The sequence below is a fragment of the Anser brachyrhynchus genome (assembly GCF_964034855.1).
Source record: "Anser brachyrhynchus genome assembly, chromosome: 2".
In the NCBI taxonomy this organism is placed as follows: domain Eukaryota; kingdom Metazoa; phylum Chordata; class Aves; order Anseriformes; family Anatidae; genus Anser; species Anser brachyrhynchus.
This window is the reverse complement of record NC_137695.1, coordinates 158,826,464-158,842,557: the sequence shown is the minus strand read 5'-3', so window position 1 is coordinate 158,842,557 and position 16,094 is coordinate 158,826,464. Positions and strand designations below refer to the sequence as shown.

General features: G+C 44.9%; 1 protein-coding gene across 10 annotated transcripts in view; it reads left to right on the top strand.

Annotated features, from left to right (window-relative positions):
• TSNARE1 (t-SNARE domain containing 1) overlaps positions 1 to 16,094 on the top strand; it is a 462,256-nt gene that overhangs the window by 85,804 nt on the left and 360,358 nt on the right. For 8 of the 10 annotated variants that reach the window (XM_080580846.1, XM_080580849.1, XM_080580847.1 and 5 more), the window contains one exon: positions 14,949 to 15,071. In XM_080580846.1, the coding sequence (XP_080436972.1) occupies positions 14,987 to 15,071 (85 nt within the window). In that variant the 5' untranslated portion in view covers positions 14,949 to 14,986. Of the gene's footprint in view, positions 1 to 2,978; positions 3,079 to 11,706; positions 11,748 to 14,948; positions 15,072 to 16,094 lie in introns of those variants that run through there. The other 2 variants (XM_080580839.1, XM_080580850.1) reach the window with 2 other exon arrangements.

The window sequence follows — 16,094 nt, the reverse complement described above, 5'->3', positions numbered from 1 at the left end:
GAGAGCCTTTGGTTTCCACCTCATCAAAAAGAAGCGTAAGTTTTGGTGACAGAAGATCTGTAAATATTTTACAGAATTCAGCCGGGAATCCATCTGGACCATACTTCTTTTTTTAGCCTTTCGTTCTTTTATAGTTTCCCTTAATTTTATCTGCAGAGAGCAGCTATCTCAACTTTCGGAACTGAGTATTTGAAAATTGATTTTGAAACGTTCCCTGCAAAGTAATGGCCTGGTAGAGGCATGCATTTCCTTAGAGCACTTTAAAATGGGACGACCCATCCCTGCTGGAGCTTGCACATACTTTGTTTTCCAATGGAACAATTTTATTCTCAAGCATCCGCAATATGTACAGTGCCTGGTAAAACGTAATTGATACAGTTGTTTATGATACTTAGTTGAAATAACAACAATATCTTCTGATTTTTATGAGCATGTAGTCATTAGGGGCTAGATTGTCATACTTTGTGTGGATAACAAATTTAATCCTTGGATTAAGGCAGCTCAAGGAGGGAGGCAGTGTTCAATTTGAATAAATATTCTTGGTCTCATCCTGGAATGAGAACCCTTTAGACACAACTCTTTGCACCTTCCCTGTGCTCCCATGATCTTAATTGCCTGAATTGTTTAGTGTTATATTTGACCTCAAACAATTTTGGTTATGCTCCAGGAGCTGTGTTTTCATTTCCTTCCTTACAACATAGTGAGATTGGGTTTTGATTTGAAAGTTACAATGGGTTGTTTTTTTTTTTTTCTATCTTCTTTAAATTAAAAGCCAGAGTTTTCATCTTTTTACTTTTTTTTTTTTTTTTTTTTTCCCCAAGTTAAATGTGATTTAATCAGGTTATTTTCCAAGAGGAATATAAATGGTGGAGAAGAAGAGCTATGAGCTTGGAGAGTGGTTCCGGAAAGTAAGAGATAAGTCCTTGGACTTTCTGTTATGGGCTTTAGGAGAGCTTTAGGTGCTTGGGGACTCACCAACCACCACGGTCCTTTCCCTTGGGCTCTCCTAAGAGCTCCCCAAAGCAGCACAACTCTTTAAGGGAGGTGAAAGGTGACATGGACCTCATGTCCCATGTGATGATCCGTGTCAGAGAGCCATGCCCTATGGCTGTGATCAGTTCCCCAGGGGCTTTTGTCTGATCCGAAGCCGCGTAAGGCCTGTATGTCTCCAATCCTCTCTGTTTTACCTTGCTTTTGGGATTTTAGACTTTTCTGTGGCTGATTCACAAAGGAAGGAAAATGGCCAAGCCTGTTAGGGATCTCCTAGGTCCTACACTGAGATAAGAGGAAGGAGGGGGAGAAAACAACAAACTGGCAGGGATCAAAACTGCTCCAACATTTGTCCCATTCATTTTTGCATGGGACTGTTTTCCCTCCCTTTGTCATTTGATTTTATATTTTTTTTCTGTCGGATCTCCTCTATTCACCATTTCTCTTCCCGCACAAGCTGTTCCATATTTTTCACTTTATCGTTGGGTTTTCAGTTTCATTTTCCAGTCAAAGCACTTTCCTTTGGTGCTGGCACCTTGCAGCTGTAATTTCCGTGGATTATTTTATGTCTGTGTAGGTTTGGATGGCTTCCCAAAGCCTTGAATGTAACACAAGCAAATGGTGCAATAGAACATTTGAATTACAAGTTCTTTTGGTCCATGTCCTAACTCCATTACAGAGCCTCCTTCATTTTATGTTTTATTTATTCTGTTTTCAGAATGATGCTTTCTTCAAGCTGAAGAAGCTTGTGAGAGAAAGAATATAGGTAAAAACTGACTGCATGCATACAAAGAGTGGAAAGAAATAATCCTCAAATATGAACGCTATCCTTTATGTAGAATCAAGCCACGAAAAACCAACACTAAAAAATGGGGCCAGTGAGTTTAGATGAGCTTAGTTAGAGAATAAAAACGGCGTGTGTGGGAGTATGTATTTCTACACATGCGTGCATGCCCACACAATATTGCAGTTCTGTGGAATGGTGTTTTTAAGGGAATGCCTGTGTGATGAAAGTGCTGTTGACACTACCATCGCAGGCTGAAAGCAAATACAGCACAACAGGGTCTGTCTCTCGCCTCACCTTATGTGGGACCTAAATACTTTTATACCGCAGAACCGTCTTGATTCCCATGCTTCCTTGGCAGGTGTGCAATTGTACAGCATAATTACACTATTTCTTTCAAGAGCAACACAGGTTCGTCTTTTGTAGTACAGAGCTGCCCACTTTTCATCAGATGTGGGCTTAGCATCTGTAACTTTTTCATGCCCATTCCCTACTTCAGTCTCTAAAGACAATGTTTACCTTCGTTAACACGTGGATGGATTTAGATTTGAGCCTGCCTGAACAGAGAAGGATGCTCAGCCACTAGTCTTTGGTGGCTGGTGATTCTCTTGCTCTCTCCTTTCTGCTAAGCATTTCTCTTTCCCCTTTGGTGAAGGAGCTCTTGTAATACTTGATAATTCAGTTATCTTGAAGTGTGGGTCTCAGGGTTGGCTCTAACCTTGATCCGAAGGCCAAGTTAGTAGGTCATACAAAGAGCACTTAGTAGTCAGTCAAAGAGGCAAGACAGAGCAGTTGACCAAAAGAGGTGAATTCCAGGTGTCCTGGCAATTCTTGAAAAGTCCAGTTCTGTGCTTACCCGGGGAGTTTCCTTCTGATAGTCATATGAAGAGACAACTGGGTCAGGTCAGAGATGTGTCCATGCAAGACGGACCAATTTGTCTCCAGCTATGTGATGAGTCGTGGCTGCTTAGTGAAGAGCATGAGGGCAAACAGAGCAAGGCTTCTTCCAGTGTTTTCCATGTTCCCTGAGCCAGAGGTGATACATTTCTGATTAATACCACCTGATGGATTTTTCTTCTCTTGGTCCCATTGCAGTTTTAAACATGTGTTCCCTGGCGCTGGGGTAGTTTGCTTTTTCCTGGCCACTCAGTATATCAGAGGATGATATTTTATGGGCTTTTCCCCATCCTGTCATTCTTTTTCCAGCCTGAAGAGACTTCACCTGTTCAATTCTTCTGCTGTATTAGAGGGAAATTGGTAGAATTAGAGCACAGAACAGGGAGATGAGGAAGAGCAATTTAAAGGTAATTTTTATTTTTTTTGTCTGTTGTGTGTGTTTGCATCCTAGAAGCTGCCATCTTCCTCCATTCCCTCTTTTTTTTTTTTTTTTTAATGAGAAGTAAGCACCTCCTGCATATTTTGACTTCCTCTCCAGGCTCCACTGACTGTGTTGACTTAAATCCCTACCAGCAGCCATGGAGGCTCAGACACTCACTGAGAGTTAGTTGCCTTAATTTGAAGCTGCTCTCTGCTCTCCTGGCAGCCCAGAAGGTCCCTTTCAGGTCTACTAGCCCCACATACACCTTGTAGGGCATCTCAGGTGTTATTTGGCACCTATATTTCATCAAATCATAGAATCATGGAATATCCTGAGTTGGAAGGGAACCACAAGGATCATTGAATCCAACTACTGGGTCCACAAAGGACCACCCAAAAATCAGACCATGTGTTTGAGGGCATTGTCCAAATGCTTCTTGAACTCCAGCAGGCTCGGTGCCGTGACCATGTCCCTGGGGAGCCTGTCCCAGTGCCCGACCACCTCTGGGTGCAGAACCTTTCCCTCACACCCAGCCTGACCCTCCCCTGTCCCAGCTCCATGCCGTTCCCTCGGGTCCTGTCGCTGTCCCCAGAGAGCAGAGCTCAGCGCCTGCCCCTCCGCTCCCCTCGTGAGGGAGCTGCAGGCCGCCATGAGGCCTCCCCTCGGCCTGCTCTGCTCTGGGCTGAACAAACCAAGGGACCTCAGCCATTCCTCACACATCTTGCCCTCCAGACCCTTCACCATCTTTGTAACCCTCCTTTGGACACTCTCTAATAATTTTATAGACTTATATTGTGTCGCACAAAGCTTCACACAGTGCTCAAGGTGAGGCCGCACCAACACAGAGCAGACTGGGACAATCCCTTCCCTCGCCCAGCCAGCAGTGCCGTGCTTGAGTTTTCACCACAGGGTACGGTTCCTTGTGGCTGCCAGGGCACGCTGCTGGCTCAGATTCAACTTGCCATCAACCAGAACCCCCAGATTGCCTTCTGCGGGGCTGCTCTCCAGCATCTCATCCCCCAAGTCTGTTTGTAGTTTGTTTGCCATTATTTAGGCAAACGGATCTCACCCTGTGTGTTGTCTTCATCAGGGTCTTACCCATGGCAAATTGTATAAAAAAACACTCCGCTTTTTTTGGTGAAAACTCGCAGTCTGTATTTTTAAGGGCAACTTTGAGCTTAGAGGCACAGTTTGATAGTCAGCTGTTTTCCTTTGGCTTGCTCAGGGCTTGGCGTTCTCGCATGAGTCACACGCTGAAGCGAAGCTGCTTTTCTCCTTGATATTTGCACTTGGTTCCCTTTGGTGCCATCATGTGCTACATGAGCTTATCAGCAGGAAGAAGTCCCAAAGTATGCGGTGAATGATACTGAAGCTGGGAAACGAGCTGAAACGAGGCTTTTATGGTTCATAACTGCCTGGTAGCTGTGTCAGAGCAGGCCTCACCGATACAGTTTTCTCAGCATGATGGTGGATACACCCCAAATGTATCTGTCATTAGGGTGAAAGAAAGTTGAGAATGTTTAGCTCTCATCAGGCTGTCTCCTGCTATTAGCTGCCTCCACTTTTTCTTCAACAAACGCTCTCCGAGCAGAGCTGGCCAGGGGAAGACGAGCTCCTTTGACAGCGTGTATTTACACGTCCAGATGCTGAAGCAGGCTTCGTGCGCGCTGTCTTGTCGTCCTTGCTTGTAAGCCTTCAAACCTGTGAAGTCTCTTTTTCTCGTGTTATGCTAGTGCTGCCACTTGCCTACCATGCTCTGCAGCAGGCAGGAGATGTGGCAGGAGGCTCTTCTCTGTCCTGTGGGGCCTCCTGTCCCCTGACGACAAGGGGTTTTTGTTAAGGTGTTTTCCAGGATTTAGGCAAATTTGTTGTTGTATTCTCCCACTGCATCATTCTGGTGAATGACTGTGGTCTAAAACACCTCTATCCCAAGTTCCTCTTCAGTCCACATTGCTTAATTTTCATCCTGTTGCTTTGTAAGCACCCCAACAATTCTTTACTTGGCTGTGGCTTTTCACCTCCTGAGGAACATCCCATGCTTTAAAAACTTTTTATTTTTTTATGTCTTTTAGCTGGGGTGGTAAAAAGTTGAAATACAGCTAGCCAAGGCAGTCACCATCCCTTCTAACTCACAAAGATTGTGATGTGGTTTAAAAATACACAAAGTCCTTTTGTGAACTGTCTTTCATGGTCCTGGGCAACCTTCTCTAGGTTTCCTTGCTTGAGCAGGGGGTCGGAGCAGATGACCTCCAGAGATCCTTTCCAACCTCCACCATTCTGTGATTCTGTGTGATTCTGTGAACGGTGAATTAGTGTGCTGTTAAGGATTTCTTGAAATAATCAAGGGATCAACAAGTGGGAACATTCAAACGGAGCACTGAGACCCGCTGGGTTTCTTATCTCAGATGCTCCTCCAGCCAGGCAGAGCCTCACAAGCCACTTCACCTTCCTTGCAAGATAGAGCTAATATTTGTTTCTTTCCCTTTCAGCCATGTTCTCCATCAGTGAAGGGTCTTGGAGAATGTGGATGAGTTGAAAAACTGAACGTGCTTTTTAATTTTATTATTTTTTAATGTGTGCACTGGCACAATGGAAAGTTTTCAGCAAATTTACTTCAATTTGATGGGAAAGTTGGCTCACAGACATTGCTGACAACAGGCTGTGGTTTCTGACAGATGGCCATAGGTCTCTGTGCAATCCTGAGGATCTTCTGCATTTTCTCATCAGTGGAGCACATGGATTTTTGCTAGTTGGTTTTATTTAATCTCACAATGTGGCCATCATTTGGAAGTCTTCTGTAGTCTTATGTGCAGATGCCTAGTTGGTCTAACTGTAGAAATGCAATGGGAAAAGTAAGGAATAGAAATAACAGAAGGACTCTTGCCAGCAGAAGCTGGTGGTATGTACAAGTCTGCCATCCTCACCTATTTGTGAAAAAGATTCTTTGTATAAAGAGGGGAAGTACACATTTGGATGCAGTATTGGTAAGGTATTTTACATAGATGCACAAGTAAATGTGGCCCCTGTGGTTGAAATCATTAGTCCTTGTCTTCTTGGGGGACCTGGGGGATGCTTCGGTGATGGTTATGTAGTAGTTGACACAGTGCATGTTAAAGCTGGTCACTGCCTGGGATTGTGCTGAACTATTTTCTCCTCTTTTTATCCACAAAATATTTGCAGATACCTCTATTTCTCTCCTTTGTTGTGTTGGTCTGTGGCTCCCTCTTTCTGGCTTGTCAAGGGTAGCCTTTGCTTCCAGGGTGTCCTGGGGATGCCCCAACTCACACTTGTCGGCTCCTGCCAAGGCTCAGCATCTGTCGGTGGTTCACCTGGGCTGCCCATGTTTGCTGACATTTGATTTCTGAGCTTGTTTCATTTCTGCCTTCCTGAGTTCTGGCTTCTCCCTGGAAAGAAACTGGGAAACAGCTGTGCAGTATCTCAGTGGGTTTCTTTCAGTTCCCACTTAAACACAAACAAGCAGAATAGCTCCGAAGAAAATCCTTCATCCCCATCGACATTAGGCTTCGGAGACTGCTGTCCATCATATGGCCAATGCGGTATATTTTAATTCTCTCCTCTCTATATCTGTCCTTTGACTTGAGTTAAGCTGTGCTTAACTGACTGCTGCCATTTCCCATGGCTTTGGTAGGAAGCCTGAAATGAAGACACCAAGTTGTTTACTGTTTCTCAATGAACTGCTCCCAAAGGGAGAAGTAGATTCTTGAGTTTTCCACCATGTGCTGTGTCTTTCTGCTAGACCATGCTGCTTCTCATTTAGCCTTCTGCAGGATTTGTTTATAGTAAAACCACTGATGAACATAAATGTAGATGAGTTCTTATGCTGATGTATATTCTTATCACGTGCAGTGAATAGCAGTGTTTCTCCTTTGGGAAGTGGTACATTGGAAACAAGTGAAGTTGTGTTCTAGGCGAGCAGGATCCTCAGATTTAGGAGTCTATTACTTGATTAATTCAAGCATTCCATTTTATCCTACCTCTTCTTCCCCTAAAGCATTGCAGGTGTGGCAGTGAAGATGTTCCTGTGGACTCAGAACTGGTTGTCAGATGTATTTTTCCCTTAGTCTGTTGAAATCCGATATTGATTTATAAATGCTGTTTTTAATTTTGTTAAGCTGACCTAGTGCATTGCACTTAGTCTTTGTACATTCATGCATGTTTGTCTTTTATAATTAATAAGTTTGCTCTAACTTCAGCTTAGCAAACTAGACACCGGTTCTCTCTTTCTCTCTTCTCTGTTTTGCTCCTTCCTTTTTTTTTTTTTTTTTTTTTTTAATACAGCAAGTAAACAATATTCCTCTTTTGTAACCGCTGAAAAGGCAGATGAAACCTAGATTTTGAACTGACTGGAAATTTAATTTTGCTGTTCACTGAAATATGTAATACTTCTGTGTTTGTCTAGCATATGGATGTCTAGCATGCAAGGTTCACAAAAAGTAGACAACATGGCACAAAGCAGCAAATAGAAGGCGGCAACACAGGGAAAAAAAAGAAGATAAAAACCTTGGTAGATTAGAACAGGCACATTCAGAGCATTTGTACTGAAGAATTTCAGGGTTGGGAACTGTCTAGATCTTGTTCTCCTGCAGGAGATATGTTGTTTAACTGTTATTTAATGTCAGTTTAAAAAATAGGAGAGATGACATCACATCTCTATCAAACTGAGCTAACGATGACCCGGCACTAAGTCATCTCAGCAGTGCTTCCCATTTAGCCTGAAGATAAACAGAAGAAAACGTTACATACGACTCAGTGGCAGTAGACTCCAAAACATCTTCGGTCTTCCTTCTTCTCTCTTGATCTAAATACCTCCGTATCATGGAGGCCTGATTGTTTCTCCAGGTGAAAAGAAATTTGGGTCCTGAGGGTTTCACCTTGCTAGTGCAGTCTCTTTGTCATTTATCACACTCTGCTGCTGCTCCTGGGAACCAAAGTGTTTCAGTGTGTACTGCCTTTTGCTTTGAAGATGGAAGGCATCCATCTTTCCATGGCATTTGTGATCCTTTTGACGGAAGACTTTCTCTCGCAGCCCTGACCAGCTACTTCTGCTCTCAAGAAGTTTATTTAGCTGAAATGGGGGGTCTATGAATCTGAGATTCCCCAGTTGAACAGAATATACCTCTAGTCCTTATTCTTGGCATTTGCCTAAGGCCAACCTGTCTCTGCTGCCTCTCAGCAAGATTTGAAGACTGTCTTCGATTCTTTTGTGAGAAGACATGCAGTAGGGTCGATGTGGAAGAAGGCTGCGTATTGAAGTGGCAACTGGGACTGACTTGAAAGAAGCACCACAGGCTTCCAGATTGCTTGCCTTGCCTCTCTTCTTCCTGTCTGCGATGCACAGGCAGTTGTGCGACACGAAATGAATACAGATGATTTGCAGGCATTCATTCCTTCCCATCTCTGTTGCTTATGATTTTCTTCTCCTTTATGTTGTGTGACGATCCATCGGATCTGAAGTCCCCTAACGTCAACAGGAGGTCTCACATTGCGCCTTCGTGAGCTTGGTGGGGATGGAGGTGACTTGTGATGGACAAGAAGGGGTCTGGTGTACCTGATGGGGGCAGTTGTTGCCCATAATGGAGGTAACTGACTGATGAAAGAAGGGGTTAGGTAGAAACGGTTCATGTTGGCTATGCGTAGTGCTATGGGGCTGGTGGAAAAATGAGATACAACACAGTTTAATCACATGCGCTGAGGCCAGCCACAGCCCTTAGGGTCATCCAAATTAGAAGCACAGTGAACCGCCTGACTTTCTCTGTGGCTCGGTATATATCTCCGTAAAACTCCAGGGCCATCTTATCCTGCTATCTCCGACTTCACAGTCCGTCCTGATAGGATCTATTCCTGAGACAAACTGCTGTGCTTCTGGAGGCATGTATGATGGCAGCTATACCGCAGGGAAGAAAAAAGAACAAAACAGATCTGTCTAAAAGTAATCAGATGGTTTCCTGAAATAAGGCTTTGACAAAGAAAAATAGGGGGAGGGGGGGGGAGGAATTTTCTCATTGTTTCTTAGCAAATTTCCAGAAGAGCAGAAGCAGCTTGTTTCTTAGATAATTGGAGCTGTTTTTACTTTGCACCTACTCCACAAAGCCTTAAGGCTGTGGGCGTTTGCTTCACTCTGTAGTACACTTCAGCCGGAGGAGGGTAGACAGGAGCGTGCTTCAGTGTATTGAATCGGGTTGTTTACAGTCATAAGTGACGTTGTGCCTGTCAAGTACTACATATGTGTCTCTAGAAGCTTCTGGAAGCCAAATCAATTTGTACAAGGTCTGATTATAGATATATATATTCCTGGCTTTTTTTTTTTTTTTTGGTTTTATTTGGATGATGTTGTTGCCTTATTTTGTGCCGTGTCAACCTGGGCTAGACAGCTTGCTCCTCAGGGCATGGGGGCAGAGATGACTTCAGTCTCCAAGGGCCTTCCATCAGCATTAAAACTTACTTGGGAAGCAAAGTGGAAGGAAATGTGTATCGTTGCCTGGAGAGCTGCCTCCCCTGCCCTGCTGCACGTAGGGCATTATCCCGGACCACTCTCCTGCCAGTCATTTCATCGGCTTCGGAGTGCTGTGTCCTCGCCTTGCCTGCCCGAAGCCACCTGAGAACACAACGTTAATATTACAAGCATCAAAGAAGATCTAGAAGAGCATAAATTACCTCAAAGCCACAGCCTGAAAAAGAAGAAAGTCATCCCCTACAGCTATTCTGATTGACCTCTACCGGTCACGTTACGAGGCTCAGTAAGCACTTGGGGATTTGTGCAATTACACCAATTCAGTGTTAAAACCATTGATTTATAAAAAATGCTTCGGCAGTAGAGCTCGTTCATAAATTCAGGCGCTCTGAGAAAAAGGAGAGGGGCATTTTTCCAGGTGAACAAAACAGAAGCTGCAGAAGGTGAAAAGTGGCACGTCTGTGATGTAAGTGACTGAGTCAAGTCCAGGGAACAAACCATTAGAGAAGTTTTGGAAGTACAGCACAGTTTGTAAATATTTCTTTTTGTCTCATGGCATCAAAGAAGAAAAAAGAAAAAAAGCAACAAACCCAAACCTTTGATGTTAGTCAGGTTAATCCTGGTACCCTGCAAAAAGGAGGGCTCTGCATCTGTCCGTCCGTTTTACAGACGGGGAAACAGAGGCAACTGTACGGAAAGCAAGCAAATACTAAGTATTCTCCTTTCTTGCTGTGATTTGTGTGTGCTGGTAAACAAGTCACCTAACGAGAAATGAAAGGGGATCAATCTGTTCAGTTCATCTGAGGGAAGGTTAAGAGGCAGCAGAGAGATCAAACAGCAAAGTTCAAGAGGTGAGAAGATGCAGCTCTTGAAAGAGTGGCCGGGGCAGATCCTTTATTAACTGAAGCCTCAAAGTCTCTTCTGGTAAGAGGTGACCTGGTCTGACCAGAGTCTGTAGGGCGTGATGTGTAAAGATGTTTTGTGTGAAATGATCTGCTCTCTTTATGAAGAAAGTCAGGCTGCTTGATACAAGGATTTTATCTGGATTAAAAACTTCAGAAAATATATCTCTAGTTGGTAACCGAGAAATGGAGGTTTTGTCATCAAGAATCACTGCTGAAGCCCCCCCAAAAGCACTTCTTCATCATCAAAGTGGTGGTCGAGCTGCAGTGCTGCAGCTCTCACCACCTCCAGCATTCATTCATGCCAGGTACTTATTATCCAAACTACATGATTTCAGTATTTCAGAGCTGAGTAATAAACAGAAACATGCTGCTTTGTGGCAACTGTGCCATTCCTCAGGCAAAGATAGGCTAAAGGACACACTTGGTGCCTCACGAGGAACACATTTGTAGACTTGTCCACCTGATGACAGATGTGAAAACCCAAGAGCAAAACTGGAGAGCTCAGCTTTTTTTTTTCTTCCAGGATGAAACTGGGAAGCTACAACTTACGAAGAGCTCCTTCTTCTCCTACCCACCCCAAGCCATCTGTGTACTGAGGGGATGGTTCAGTAGCAAACATCGATCTGAGCTACTGAAAAAGCAGTTCAGTATTTATTTTCTGTCCTACCTTTTCTTTATTACCATGTCCCATTTCCGTGTTACTGTATCTTCTCATTTGCTTTTTCGAGCTCACCTATCCAGCATCATCTGGTCTTGCGCCTCTTGACTTTAAAGAAACATCTAAGTTGCTTATGGTACTCTGTAGTCTATTTCTTATCTTCCATGCTGCAATCTTCACACACACCTTTTTTTTATTTTTTCGGTCTTCTGCTGTTACTAATGCTGGCCACCTGAATGTCCTGCTAAATGGAGAGCATAGAGGAACTCCTTAAATAAGTTTGCCTGCTGGTAGTAGCTTTCCCAGCCCATGAAACAAAGACCAACCCATTCCTTGGGGTCCTGCGTCCTTCTGATAAACTGACTGAGTGACTGATTTCTACAGGATATGGACAGCAAGAAATAGTTACATGTCATTAAAAAGCACATACATGCCTGTGGTGGGGTGGATGATCTTTTGGTCTGGCTTGGGTGTTGTTCTTTCATTCCCATTGTAGGTTATGGGATAAAGCTGTGATCAAATCTCTTATTTTTTCCCTTTTTTTCTGTATCTAGTATGTTAGGCAACGCTTGCTCCAATTTGCATGAACTGCCTTCACAGCAAGTCACCCGCCTGTCACAGTAAGTTGGACAAGCCTCCCTGAGGAGCTGTAGACAAAAGAATTGGGAGGTGCCATGGGGATGGGGAGGGAAATGCTTTTATTGCCGATCAAAGGGAAGGTGTACAGATCTGCTCTCAAATTTTTCTGTGAATACTTTACTATGGGGTAGGAGTGTGTTTCCGGAGCTGTGTGAATAAGGGATATTTCAATGGCTTAGTAGGATGGGGTGGGAGGTGGTTGCTTCTAAAAAGGTTGGTTAAATGAAAACAAAATATTTTGTTTTCAATTCTTTCTTTTTTTCCTCCCTTTTCAGGGAGAAAAAGTTTTAAAATGGAAACATGCTTTGAAAATGAAAAATCAACATGAAACATTTGGAGTGCTGTAAATGCCTTCCTCCTCTCCCCCTTTCACGCCGCTCTGTTGGGGAAAAAATAGACACATTCACTGTTTGCCAGAGAACGCTTGCCCAGTTGTAATCAAGTCATCTTACAACACGATGTAGACTTTTGCTCCACATTTGTTGTATGTGACCTTGGGGAAGTTGTGGCACCGTATGCTTCCCCTTGTGCATCTGTAAAAAGGAAGGGTAGGTCAGGATGATCCTCTGTGTAGAGGCAGTTTTCCAACCATTTGATTGTTTCCCTTCCCTGCTTATTGCACATTGAATCTGTAGCCACACTGAGAGAGAAATAAAAGAAAATAACACCTTATCCCTGCCCAGAACTGTTCCTGTAACTGTCTTCTATGTGTCCTTATTTCCCCAGGTGGATAGTAAGGGTCTTGCTAGGTCTTGGGTTGCGTTTTGCAATGAAGGTTGTGTTACTGTTGTAGCTGTGGGCTGACAAGAGACCTGGGAGAGGCAGGATGTGTTCCCAAGTCCATCGCAGACTTCCCAAGTGAATCTTCATCTGGTCCTTTTAGTGTTCAGTGGTTGTGACGAATTTCCATCAAGGCATCATAGATTATACTTCTACAATGCATATGGCTGTATCGGGTTTATGTGGCAAGGTTTTGGTGGTGGGGGCTGTGTGGCAAGTGTGGTCTCTGTGAGCAGAGCCCTGCAGCTGCCCCATGTCAGATCAGAGCCAGCTCCAGACGGCTCCAAAAGGGACCTGCTGCTGGCCAGAGCCAAGCCAGAAGTTCCCCTGCGGCCTGTGGAGAGGCCCCTGGTGCAGCAGGCTGTCCCCCTGCAGCCCACGGGTCCCACACGGAGCAGATCTCCACGCTGCAGCCCGTGGAGGAGCCCCCGGTGGAGCAGGTGGATGTGGCCTGGAGGAGGCCGCGGCCCATGGAGAGCCCCCGCAGGAGCAGGCCCCGGGCCGGAGCTGCAGCCCGTGGAGAGGAGCCCACGCAGGAGCAGGGGGGCTGGGGGGAGCTGCCGCCCGTGGGGGACCCGTGCTGGAGCAGTTTGCTCCTGGGGGATGGACCCCGTGGGACGGAGCCGTGTGGGAGCAGGTGTTGAAGAGCTGCTGCCTGTGGGCAGCCCACGCCATGAAGGAACGGTGGAGACGAAGCATTAGGGACTGACCGCAACCCCCATTCCCCGTTCCCCTGCGCTGCTGAGGGGGAGGAGGTGGAAGAGGAAGGAAAGGGGGGAAGGTGTTTTTAGTTTGCTTTTAGTTTCTCATTGCTCTAGCCTGTTAGTCATAGGCAATAAATGTCAGTAGTCTCCCTATTCTCAGTCTGTTTAGCCTGTCACAATAGTTGTTGAGCGATCTCCCTGTCCTTATCTCAACCCTTGAGCCCTTCCCATCGTATTTTCTCCCCCTTTCCCTTTGAGGAAGGGGAGTGAGAGAGTGGCTGTGGTGGAGCTCAGCTGCCCAGCTGGGTAAAACCACCACAGCGGCTTTACCTTCTTGACACGCTTGGCTACTGTGTCGTTTAGTGTCTTGCTAACCCTTGGCTCGCAGGTGGTTTCTTTTAACTTTTGCTCTTGTTTGCTTCATTTGCTGACTGAAGGCTGTTTTCCTGAACTGGAGGATTTATGTGCTAGAGGTGCCTGCACCCTCAGATGCCAATTATGTGTGTATGCTGTGCACCGAGGCTGGGTGGGAAGCTGCGCTCTGGATTTGCTGCTCTTTTAATATGTTCAGCTGGTTGGTACATCCAGCTCCCACCCCTTCTTCTCTCAAGGCAAATGCACTTTCATCCTCTTTCAGGTTTCTTGCCCAATTAAGACAGGACGGTAAGTGACTTCCCTTAGTCCTATAGATCCTCTGTCTGGCTCTCCTCAGCAGTATTGTTATTTTTTATTTTTATTTTTTAATTTTGAAACTCTGAAATTAAAAATGAGAATGAAGTGCATGAGGGGCCCTTTTTTGTTGAGTAAGCCCCTACCTTCCTCCTCCCAATTTTCCCTGTATGGGGCATCTTTTCCCAGCCTTGATACAAGAAAGCAGCAGCTGGGTTTGGCCCTGCATCATGCCCTTTCTGATGTGGCACATCTATCCGTTTTCTTCCTTTGCTGTTGTCACCTCCATGCCTTAGTGTTGGGCTACATTTAATATTAAAGTCGTGGAACCCCGATGATTTGCTCGAGGGTGTCTGTGGCTCACGGTGAGACGAGGCCTGCAGACAGTGAAGTGGAACAGGGGGAGAAGCCTTCCTCTGCCAGTGCTGTACTGATTTCAGTCTGCTGCTGCTACCTTAGACCCTGTAGCTGCTTCTGCTTTCTTTTTTTTTTGTTGTTGTTCTTTTTCTTTTTTTTTTTTTTTAAACCAGCAAGGAAAAATAACCCTGGCTCCAATATTTATAGTAGAGGTCCAGGAGCTTACAATACAGCAGCAAGCTGTCTCTTTTGAGAGCTAATCGAGACTGTGGTATGATGGATAGACTCCTCACCAGCTCTGTAGCAATAATGTTCCAGAAGACAGCATTACCTGGTTTTGATCAAGTGCCTAGTCTATGCCTACCATCTCCAGATCTCAAAGCACTTTGTGGACAGCGAGGAATTAGTCTTGACATGGCTGAAACAGATAAATTGTCGCCCTTTATTACTGGAGAAAGTAAGGTTGAGAGAGATCTAATGACGTGGTCACCCCCAAGATCATCTGTAGTCCAGGAAACCTGGATTTTAGTGTTGTGTTTTGTTTTGTGGTTGGGCATCCTGAAGTTTGGAGATAGGCCTTTTGTTTTTCATTTGCCTTCCCTCCTCCACCTAGAGTAGTGGGATTTAACTGACTTTTAACAGTGTTATATGTCTTTTTCTCTGTTCTCTTAGGTTTAAAGTACAATCCTGCATCCGTTGCTATCTAGAAAATGTCTTATGGATCCATTGACGGGAGTGGATTTGGGAGCAGGAACCCATTTGGAGGCCCTTCGAGACAAGGCTATCAACCTCTCGGTAAAGTATTGATCCCCTGCTGTAATTTATTCTACCAGACTTCCACTTTTAAAAAAACCCTCAGATTTTACTGAATGATGTTCAATGTGGCTGTTGTATACATATCAGGCTATCTCCAGAGGTTGTTTCTGTTACAGATTTTCAAAGGTGAAAACCAAACTTTTGTTGGGTTTGATTTGTATGATGAGGCGCAACATCGTACCGTGCTCAGGTCTTGAGGTTTCAGTGTATCTTGCCAATTGCCATGGAAAAGCGACACTGATGAGGGTTTTGGAGATGTTTTGAGGGATTGGGAGAAGGAATTTAGCACATTTTCTACATCTGTTTGTGGCTCTCCTCATTTCCTCAGCAAGAAGTTGGTTCAAACGGTTGTTCTCTGGCTAGTTGTAGCTGCACTGGTGATGGGAGTAGATGGGGTAAGGTCCAAGGAGAAGAGGGTTGTGATTCCACAGGGCACAACTTAACTGCTGGGGAGGCTGCTTTAATCTGCAAAATGTGCTCCAGCATGGCAACGGGGGATAAAAACCTCCTCAGGGAATGCAGAAACCATAAACAGCGACTTGCAAATGAATGCAGATTCTGGTTTTGTGGGGTGTTTTTAAGTGAACACCAGACATACTTCCTTTTCTTGTTCCCTCCTTCCCACAAAGGATTCCAGGAATGCTATAGTAGAAAGAGAAAAAGCATCCAGATGTCAGCCTTTGTATATGAAATGGTCTCCACTGCACAGGGCAAAGCCGTGCTTCATAAAACCATATTCCTAGTGTAACTGCCGTAACACAGGGCTCAGCTAATGATTATGACCTCCTGCTTTCGTGGGTTGAAGGTATTGGATCTACTGTGTCCTCTTCTTGTAGGAGGCATCCTTTGCCAGAAGAATGATTGGTAGAATAATTAGTGTTCGTTAGGCACTGCAAGCATGCCATCGTCCGTGTTGATTCAGGGCTGGCTCGTGCTTGGAGGTGGAAAGGAGGTCTCATCCTGCCCACCTTTGAGCTACTGTTCGAGAAGGATGGAAGCCAG